The sequence below is a fragment of the Eumetopias jubatus genome, unplaced genomic scaffold, assembly GCF_037043125.1.
Source record: "Eumetopias jubatus isolate StellerSeaLion01/CBP00866 unplaced genomic scaffold, mEumJub1_p1.0 scaffold_15, whole genome shotgun sequence".
NCBI lineage: Eukaryota > Metazoa > Chordata > Mammalia > Carnivora > Otariidae > Eumetopias > Eumetopias jubatus.
Window position 1 is genome coordinate 72,961,032 of NW_028274821.1, and position 11,180 is coordinate 72,972,211.

General features: G+C 44.6%; 1 protein-coding gene across 1 annotated transcript; it reads right to left on the bottom strand.

Moving 5' to 3' along the window:
* Positions 1-972: 972 nt before the first annotated feature.
* On the bottom strand, positions 973-2,009 carry OR2K2 (olfactory receptor family 2 subfamily K member 2). Its single transcript, XM_028108644.2, is given in 3 exon segments — positions 973-1,640; positions 1,643-1,720; positions 1,723-2,009. Coding segments are annotated over 3 exon segments (945 nt in total). The 5' UTR covers positions 1,922-2,009.
* Positions 2,010-11,180: the final 9,171 nt, after the last annotated feature.

The window sequence follows — 11,180 nt, forward strand, 5'->3', positions numbered from 1 at the left end:
AGCTACTGAATCAGAATATCTGTGAGCAGAGAAGCCTAGAGTCCACATTTCTAACAAGCAAAATTTTTATACAAATAAAAGTTTTACAACAGCTAATACAAACATGGTCTTGGCAATCGTTGGCTATTTATATAAAGCAAGAAACCTCATTGCCCTAAGGTGTCCCTGCATCATCTTCACAGGTGGTACTTACTTCTCAAGGGGATTAGGGTAAAGCTGGTAAACGTATTAGTTTACCGAATGTCTGCTGTAAACCTGAAGGGATGCTCTTGCAGGTTTCCTGGCCCCCGTGAAGTCAGTCACCCAATAAGGAGAAAAGGCTGACACACACAAAGCCTTCGTGTGGGGCCGAGAAACGGATACAATTTACAGTGGTATCTATGCGCTGAGAAAAGCAGAGAGGGCAGGCGAGCAAATCACACAGGTGATGGAGGCTTTAGTCAGACGGTCAGGAGCTTTCACCAGGAGTTTTGAATGAGGAAGGGCGATGACAGTGCCGCCACAGCAGTGGAAGAACACACTCTGCAAGACGAGGAGAAATGTCGCAGTTCAAGCTCTGCAACTGTGTGATGTTGAGCGAGTCTTTTAATTTTTCTCTAATTTTCTCATTTGCATAATCAAGGCCAATCTCTATTATTTGTTTCTTTGTATCCTTATGCGCCCACCTCACTCTAGAAAGGCTCTAAGGCAGAGAGCCTTTTTTCTGGCACCAATATTCACTGGCTGAATTCATCCAGGTTTGCTGCAGGGGCAAATGTGTGGGGATGCTACAGACCAAGACTTGTCCAACCATGAAACACAGCGGACAGAAAATACTACCAAATGCCAGCTGGAACCTCCTATTGCCCACAGGCAATCACTTCGGTGTACACGTATGTCATGGCTGTGAAACTATAGGGCGAGGGGTGGAATCAGCATTCTAAGGGTGAGCAGAATTTCTGTGGTGAATTCCGCCAGGAGCGCAGCCCTGAGTCAGAGACGTTCATGTGCTTGACACAATGGTATCTGGCCCAGTACTTTTCTCATGGGATCTTTGACTTCTTTGTTTCTTAAACTGTAAACGATGGGGTTCAACATAGGGGTCAGCACTCCACAGAGCAGTGAGATGATCTTATCTACTTCTTGTGAGCTCGATGAAGAAGGCTTTAGGTACATAGAGAGGGCAGCCCCGTAATACAAGATCACCACAGTCAAGTGGGCACCAGAGGTAGAAAAAGCTTGGTTTCTTCCCTCTGCCAAGCTGATTCTCAGAATGGTGGAAAGGATGAAGACATAAGAGATGCAAACTAAGAGCATGGGGATGGGCAGGAGAAGCACACTGACCACCAGCATGATCACGTCCATGAGCAGTGAATCTGTGCACGCTAACTGCAGCACGGCCAGAATTTCGCACGTGAAGTGATCAATGAGATTCCCACAGAGGGGTACCCGCAGGGCGAAACTGGTTTCCAGCAGGGCGCTCAGACAACCTGTCACCCAAGAGGCAGTGGCCATGTGCACGCAGACCTGCCTGTTCAGGAGGATGGGGTACCTCAGAGGGTTGCAGATGGCCACGTAACGGTCGTACGCCATCATGGCCAGGAGCATGCACTCTGTGGAGCCGATGAAAAGGGACAGATACATCTGTACAGCACACCCAAAAAGGTAATGGTTTTCTGGGATGACAGTAAGTTCACCAGCAAAGTGGGAACAGAAGCAGATGTATAACAAATATCCACGAGGAGAGATTTCCAAGGAACAAGTACATGGAGGTTTGGCTGCATGAATCTAGGATAACGACCAAGATCAGAGAGATGCTGCCCAAGAGGGTTATCAGGTACATCACAAGGCTGAAGACGAAGAGAACAATCTCTAACATTGGGTATCTAGAAAAACCCTCCAGGAAAAAAAGGCTCCAAATGGTGAGGTTTCCTCCTTGCATTTCCTTTTTTTGCACCTGTAGTTATTCTAATAGTGTTCTCTTCATTTCATCTGAGGACATAAAGAGGTGGATCAAGCAGCATGTTCATTTAGTTAGGAAAACACTTTCAAACTTATTTTCACTATTATAAATACAATTTTACCACAAGAAATCACAGGACTTACCTATTGATCTAAAGGGGGAGAAAACAGGTTTGATCTACATAAAAAATTGATACTTCCACAGGAAAATTTAGAAGAGAGTGCATTTGAAAACAAGAATAAACACATTTAATACCTGAATCTCAGTCTGTTTTCCTATGCTTGGCATGCAGTAGTTTTTCAGTAAAGATCTGAAAGTACTGTGCAACAAGAAAATAGGAATGAACACTCAATAAACAGCACAGATTAGAAAAGTAAGCCAGATAAGTGAAGTAAAGAAAGCAGGTTTGTACAATAAAAACCAGTGATGATCTTCACTGGAAGAAGAGGAGGGGTACCGAAAGAAACAAATAAATGAATTTTTTTTTACTTTAAATTTTTTATTGTTATGTTAATCACCATACATGACATCATTAGTTCTTGATGTAGTGCTCCATGATTCATTGTGCATAACACCCAGTGCTCCACGCAGAATGTGCCCTCTTTAATACCCATCACCAGGCTAACCCATCCCCCACCCCCCTCCCCCAAATAAATGAATTTGTTCTGGGTCTATGAAGTTCTTGGCCTAAATGAACTCTTTCCTTTCCGGCAAATAGCCTGGAGGTCCATACACTTGTCTCTAAAATGATGACATTGTTTAAAGCATTGTAGGTACCCATTCTGATTATACTGAAGAGCCAGTTTACAAGTCACACAAAATAAGCCACCTTATTTAAACACCGACACACCCATGGCTCAGTCTTGTTCACTGTTGAGACCCATACTTTCGTGAGTACGTAAATCATGCTAAGTATTATTCCCAGGCAATACTCTTCTTCTACATTAAAACCCATGAAGATCTCGAATATGCAGAAATTAAACACCCTTTTTAAGCTACCTTAAAATCTCTTGGGAAAGAAGATTATGGATCATCTAATCATAAACAAGGCGCTGAATGTTTTGGTTTTTTACATTTCACATGAACAGAAAGAAAAGACAAAGGCGTACCTTGCTTCTGCACTGATACTGCTCTTTATCACCTTCAATCATTTTCTTTTCCCTACTAGTTCTTTCCTTTCTATTTTTAGATATCCTTGTTCTGAAACATTCCCCGCGTCGTCATGGTCCCCGTGCACATCCTACCTTGGCTCTTTCTCTCACAGGCAAATTCCTCCCTGATATGGTTTACTTACAATGTTTCACTCTTCACTTTCTCATCCCGGGTGTTCCTTCTTGGTTTCTCTTTGAGCCAGCATTTTCATTTGCCTCCCAGCTCCCCATATTACAAAAGCCCGCACACAGGGTGATGGTGTAATCACGTTGGGGGCAATAGCTTCTATCATGCCCCTGGAGCAGCAGAGGATTTATCCAATGAGTTTTCATTATATTACGTTATTCTCTGTGACTTCTGCTCCATTGTATCTCATTCCTAGCCTATTAGCTAGCCCTTCCGCTGTTTCCTGTTTTACTCCTCAGTCCCCAAGCAGCTTGCGTTGGAGGTCCAGACATTATCTGCTCCCACTCAGAACACTGTTGGTGTTCTAGGGAATGCCTATCAGTAGGACTTTCCTCTGCGGTCCTCGAGCATGCAGAGTTCGTGCTTCTTCTCCTAAAAGCTCCATTTTTCCTACATCACAGTAGGGAGTTCTTACTCATTTGTTGGTTAACAGATTATTTCTTAGGGATTTCTCTGCTAGATTTTATATTTAATAAATTCTGTACAAAAAATTATTATATTATTATAAGATTATTTTAAAGAAACTAAGTGTATGTGTGTGTGTGTGTGTGTCACTCTTAAGACAAGCAAAAAAGACACAATGTTTTTTTTAGAATGAAAAATCAGCCCAGTTGTGGAGACTTGGTATTTTCCTACTGTTTAAAACCAATAGCCAGGAGGGGCTCAGTTAGTGGAGGATGAGACTCTTGATCTCAGGGTTTGAGCTTGAGCCCCACACTGGGTGTGGACATTACTTAAAAAAAAAAAAATCTTTAAAAAAAAATAGTAGCCAGGAAAAAATTTGTCCTCCCATCTGAATTCCCTGTCATCAACTCCAAATAAAATATTGTTTAACTATGTGCAAGAAAGAATGAATGTATCCATACTTAAAATGTTAAACGTATTATATAAAAATCAACACTGCAATTTATTTCTTTCAAAAGTACTGACTGTCACCTCCATGACTAAACGTGCCAAAGGACAGCAACAGACATACTACATAAATTTAAATTATCTGTTGTTTGGGGGGAATACCTGTTGTCCCTGAGCAATTTAAAGTTCAGCAGCTATAATATACAGAGGTTTAAAACTTTAGATCCTGGAGGGATAATGTCCCAATGATCCAATTATACCAAGCTTTTAAAAATTGAGACACCATGAGCCACAGTTCTCCCAAAATAGTTTCAAAGAACTCATAAAAACAAAGTCTTCTATTCCCACACACAATGGAATATTACTCAGCCATCAAAAAAATGAAATCTTGCCATTTGCAACAACCTGGATGGAACTACAGGGTATTATGCTAAGCGAAATAAGTCAATCAGAGAAAGACAATTATCATAGGATCTCACTCATATGTGGAATTTAAGAAACAAAACAGAGGATCAATAGAAGAGAGAAAAAAATAAAACAAGACATAACCAGAGAGGGAGACAAACCATAAGAGACTCTTAATCACAGGAAACAAAGTGAGGGTTGCTGGAGGGGCGTGGGATGGGGGGATGGGGTAACTGGGTGATGGGCATTAAGGAGGGCATGTGATGTAATGAGCCCTGGGTATTATATAAGACTGATGAATCACTGACTTCTACCTCTGAAACCAATAATACATTATATGTTAATTAATTGAATTTAAATTTTAAAAATATTTTTTTAGAAAAAGACTTTTTTTCTTGAATGATTACAGTGTAGAATATTTAACAGTCTACAGAGAAAAGATATCCCTAGAACTCTAAGATACACATTTTTTCATTTGTGGAACTACTCCCTAGTTTTCAGAGTTTACAGGAAGAAAGTTTACTGTTTAAAGCACTTGTCCTAAACAACTTATCAGAAATTTTACTCAAAACACACATATTGAGGAGGGCCTTAAAGCAATGAACCCTCAGCAGCAATGGACACACCTAGCACCCAGATCTTGGTTTCTAAATACAATTCTCACCTAAATGTAGGTAATGTAGGTAAATGTAAATACGTTTGACATTTTAAGTATGGATACATTCATTCTTTCTTGCACATAGCTAAACAATATTTTATTTGGAGTTGGTGACAGGGAATTCAGATGGGAGGACAAATTTTTCCTGGCTACTATTTTTTTTATTTTTTTATTTTTTTTTAAGTAATGTCCACACCCAGCGTGGGGCTCGAGCTCAAACCCTGAGATCAAGAGTCTCATCCTCCACTAACTGAGCCCCTCCTGGCTATTATTTTTATTTTTTTTAAAGATTTTATTTATTTATTTGAGAGAGAGAATGAGATAGAGAGAGAGCATGAGAGGGGAGAGGGTCAGAGGGAGAAGCAGACTTCCTGCTGAGCAGGGAGCCTGATGCGGGACTTGATCCTGGGACTCCAGGATCATGACCTGAGCCGAAGTCAGTCGCTTAACCAACTGAGCCACCCAGGCGCCCCTGGCTATTATTTTTAAACAGTAGGAAAATACCAAGTCTCCTTTTCCAAAGCTGGAGCAGGAAAAGGACAAGACAGACCTAGAGCAGCTTACTGCACTAGAATATCAGGAAGTACACAAAGAATGACAGGAAAATTTCAAAAGCCCATAGAAAGCCACTTGATGAGGTTCCCATTGGCCAAATTTGCAACAGATTATTTGGAGCATCAAAATAAATAATGGTTAACATAGATTATAATCCAGAGAATAAAATAAGAATGCACGAGTTCTTCTGAAAGAAAGTAAGGAAAACTCTTCCTTACAGGAGGATGCCAAAAAATAAATATAAAAGAATGATGTCGCTAGAAAATCATTACAGGTTGTTGTAGTAATAGATTAGAACAGGTAAAATGTTCTAGCAGGTAAATGTAAGCGTCAGAGTGGTCAGAAGTAAAGGTTGGATGAGAAAACAGGGTATTTACATGGTGTCAAAGTATCGCACCACTAACTACTGATTAATTTCACAAACAAGGTAATAATAGCTTTCCAGCGGGGAGACACGGAGGGCAACCACCTTAACATCACCAACCACGGGACCAACGGACTCCATGTGCTTTCTAATACGATGGACATAATACCACTTCTATGATATTCCCATCAAAAATACATAACCTGAATCTAATCATGAGGGAAAACCAGACAAAATTAAATTAAGGGACATTCTGAAAATAACCGGCCTATACTTATCAAAACTGTCAAGATCAGGAAGCAAAGGAAAAGACTAAGAAAAGGTCCAGGAGATTAAAGAAACATGACAACTAAATGCAATGCATGACCCAGCCCTCAGTATTAGACCATGGCGGCAGGGGTGGGGGGGCTCTAAAGGACATTATTAGGGCAATAGAAGAAATTTGAATATGGGCTGTACATTAGATAATAGATTGTATCGGAGTGAAAATCTCCTGATCTTCATAACTCCATAGCGCATATATGTAGGAGAACGTCCTTGTTCTAAAATATTTCAGTAGCTAGTGTTACAGGGGCAAAATGTCTCCAACTTACTGGCAAAGAGTCCATAAAAAATGTTCGCTCCGGAGGGGCTGGCCCTGCACGTGGCCCCACCGCTCCTGGAGCCAAGCCCTGGCGGCAGCGGCGGGCGGGGATCTGGGGCCCCGGGCGGTCCCCGCAGGCCTAGGAAGCGGCGACGCAGCGGGGGCCGGGGCAGCGGGGCCGGGGGCCGGGGGCCGGGGGCGGGGGGGGGGGGGCGGAGGGCGGGGTGGGTGAGGGGGGGCCCGGGAGGCCAGCGGCGCGGGTGCGCAGCCCGGGCGTCCGGGCCTGTCCCGCGGCCCCACCCCGGCCTGCGGCGCCACCCCCGAGGCGGCCCGCCGGTCCCCGCAGCAAGCACGTGCGGGGCTCCGGGGACTGCACCGGACGGCACGCGCGGGAGCTACCGGGGCCGAGGCGGCCGCGTGCCCCACCCGGACCAAGCAGGGTGACGTGCATCCCCGACCAGCCCTGCCCCAACCCAAAGTGCAGAGGGGCCTGGCTCGGGGCAGGGAGAGTGGGCGCGAACAAGGGCTGAAGGGCCAAAGCAGGGACCCCTCTCCCCGACCCCCCACAAGCCACCTGGTGCTTCGTCAAGACCTCCCCGCGCAGCTGGCACCGAGAGGCCGTCCCGCCGCGCGCGGGAACCCGCTGATCAATCAGCCGGGAGCTCGCGCAGGTGTAACCAATGGCTTCTGGAACACTCCTGCGGACGCCAGCAAGACCGGGATGCCAGGTCGGGAGGCGCACTGACACCGAGCTGGTGGGTGTGCAGCTGGTAGGGCCTGAGGAATGAGGGGCTCGAGGCCTTCCGCAAGGGCACTGGCCCCCGCCCGCGCCGGGTCAGCCTGGACAGGGCCCTGGTGGTCACCATTTACGAGGACGTGGGGAAGCTGCCGGGCCAAGTGTGGCAGACAGACCCAGCCCCCAGCGTCTGCGTGGGCGCCGCCCCCACGCGCCTCAGACCAGCCCCAGCGCCCCCCTCCTCACGATCCCAGTGCACTTGGTGACCTGGGTCGACCCCTGCGGCCATGAGGGCCACGTGTCCTCGCAGTCTGCATGATACCACCATGGTGTCCGTGTGTCCAGCCGAGGTGGGCGGCGGGGGGGTCTCTCTGGCCTGTGAATGTGTGCACACTGTCCACAGGCCGACTCATGAGTCAGTTGCTTGTGTTTCATGGTGTCTGTCATGTGACCCTGCGTCTCACTTCCTGGGGCGCCCTTGTCCTGCTGCCGTGAGCCGGCCCCAGCCTGTGCTTTTCATCCTGGGCAGCAAGGGCCCTTGCCGTGAGGCCCACTCCCGCTGCCGGGCCTCAGCCTAGCCTCACCCACTTCTCCTACCACTGGCCTTGCCTGGCCCTTGGGCCCTTCACCTGCCACCCTCAGGACCACCTTCCTGAGGCGGCATAAACCAGATCCTGTTGCTCGCGGGGTGGGGGGGGGGGAGAAAAGTTTACTTTAGTTGTGCGTGGACAGCAGTTACATTTGTTACCACATTCTTTTTGCAAGGTATGCAGTTTCCGTCTGTCCTGTGTCCTTATGACAGTTCACATACTCTGGATCACCAAGGGTGAAGGGACATGCCAGATAAAAACGACCAGCAGAACTTGGGCATACCACATGAATACGCAGATTGTTTTTCCTCCTTAGGAAAAGAAGTCACTAACAAGAGAGCTAATTAAGTTGTAGAATGACATTTTGGGGCTAATGGGCTAGAGTGGCCCATTCGTGATAAGCTTGAACTGGTTAAACCTGCTACACCCAATGGGCTTGTTTGACTGTAAGACACAGGAAACAACACAGAGTTAATGACTTCAGTTTTCATAAGATTCATCTTGAAACTCTACTCTCCTAAATGTCAGTGCTCACAATAAATCTATCACCAGGCAACAATGCAACAATAATTTCGCTAGAAGATTGACAATGAGATACTAAGTAGAAATAATAGACATTGATATTGGAGAAAAGGAGATAAAATTATCACTAGCAAACTATATGATTTTATGTCTAAAAAGAAGAGATCCAATTAAAACTGTTCCCCAGCAATAGTAACAAATAAATAAAAATCAGTAATTTTCTTGTAGCCAGTTGAAAGATATAGTGACCAGAAAAAGATGCCATTATCAATTTTATTAAAATTCTGAGAAATCTTAGATGACTCTAACAGTGCAGAACTTACATGAAGGGAACAATAAAATTCTAATAACAGTAGTGATAAACAGTAAACTAAATGAATCCTGATGCAAAATCTTGAGTCTACTTGTGTTATTTTGATCAATAAACAAAAATAATCCTTTTCTGAAGAGTGCCTGGGTGGCTCATTTGGTTAAGCGTCTGACTCTTGATTTTTGGCTCAGGTCATGATCTCAGGGTCATGAGACCAAGCCCTGCTTTGGGCTCAGCTCTGGGCGTGCAGTCGGCTTAAGATTCTCTCTCTCTCCATCTGCCCCTCCACTGCTCTCTCCCTCTCAGAATCAATCAATCAATCAGTCTTTTCTGGCAAGACACAGAACTACTATATTAAAGTGATACCTTCAAAACTGAAGCAGGAGAAGTTTCTATAAAAAACAGTAGACATGAAAGAGGCTTACAGAATAATTTCTCACAAAACCAAGCAAAAGAACTTAAAGGAAAAACTGCTGTTTAATAGCAAAACTGATGCTAGCCACTTTACTGTTCCGAAGAGGCATAATTATCTCCTTTCCTTTTATTTAGAAAAACACCTCCAAGGGGCTGTTTCATTGTGAAAGCAGGGCCCAGGCTCATGTAAATGGGAAAAGACTATGATAAAGGGAACTAAATTAATCCACTTAATGAAGTTACAGGATTGTAAAGTTCAGTCTTGGCTTCTTCAGAAGGGTTTGGAACACTGGAAGAGAAGAGACTGGAGAGAGAATTAGGAAGAGAGCCTAGAAATCCTGAGAACTAAAAGGAGTCCAGAGAAACTAGCCAATGAGAAATATTTTGTAACAGGAAAGGCTAAGGATCTATTTAAATACTGGTATGTCATATTGAATTTTAGATTGTTGGCTGGTCTTAGCGATTCTCTACTACCTCTATTACTTCCAAAATTTCAGCTGAAGTCCTATAAACACAACAGTCTTGGGTAACAGAACTTTGGGTAATGGAGGAATAGGAGTAACTACACAGAATGGAGAACTTATGGGTACATGGCTAGCCAACCACGAAGCTAACTGAGCAGAGCCTTGAGTGGTCACATACAATAAAGCATTGAGACTTCAGAGAATTAGTTCAGGAAATCACCAAAAAAGAAAACAGCACTAACAAAAACTCTTGAATGAGGGGAATCTGATTTCCAGAGTTGCCACATAATATTACTTAAATGTCCAGTCTTCAACAAAAAAAATGAAGAGACATGCAAAGGAACAGGAAAGTATGGCCTGTGTTTAATAATGATAGAAGGGGAGTCCGAGGCGCGGAGCGCGGCGGCGGGTTTCTGAGGCGTGCGAACGGAGCTTCCAGTGTAGGTTGATCGTCTCTGGACATTGATTCCTGGGTGAATGGCGGATGCTGATTTGAGTTGCTGAGGATTTATGAAAATGGAAAATTATGAGGCATTTGTAGGCTTTGATCTCTGTAAGGTACCCCTGTCCAGTGCTGCACAAAAGATTATGTCTGCTGTGCACTCAGGTGATTCAGTGGAGTCTAAGAACTGGAGAGAGAGTGAAAAGACTGCAGAAGTGGTAAACAATTCCCATATTCAGTATTCAGTACTTCTTGAAAATGGGAAGAATCAATCACTGGAAAAAAGGAATCTGAATTCTTCTACAAGCCAGACGTCAGGCTCATCCATCAAGCTCTGTCCTCCGTCCTCCAGTATCAGACTCACAGATCAGCCCTCTGCCGACCAAAACCAGAAGAACGTCCGCTCATTGGCTCCTCCCAGTTGTTTCATTCCACAATGTAACCAAGAGGCTTCAGTCCTACAGAAAACGGAGTCTAAAAGAACGCATTTCCTAAAGGAAAATAAAAATAATGAAAAAAAAAAGAAATGCCCGTGAATCTTAAAAGAAAACATGGTACATGTCATTTTTCAGGGAAAACAAATAAACATGTGGCATTGGAAGAAAATGCTGATGAGGTTGAAGCCCCCTAAACTGTGGGAACGCAAGAGCATGCGAAAATCATTTTTGTAACATTAGGTATTTGGATGATTTGGAGAAAAGCCAACTGGTTGAAAGGCTCAAACAGGCGTGGTGGTAACACTGATGTATGAGGACGGTTCGAACCCAGCTAAGAGCTGAGCAGGAATTGCGATGTTGCTGCAGAGTCGTGTAGACGGCAGTGGTCCTCTGGATGTCTCAGCCTCTGACAGTGTCCTGGGGGAAGGCGCCACACTCCGTGATCAGTGTATCTACCTCCAAACAGAGCACTCCTCTACTGGGGGCCAAGAGCAAGAGGCATATAATCAGTTTGCCAGGTCAGAAATCTCCTCCCACTGCCTTACTTCCTACTTACATGTCTGCTTCG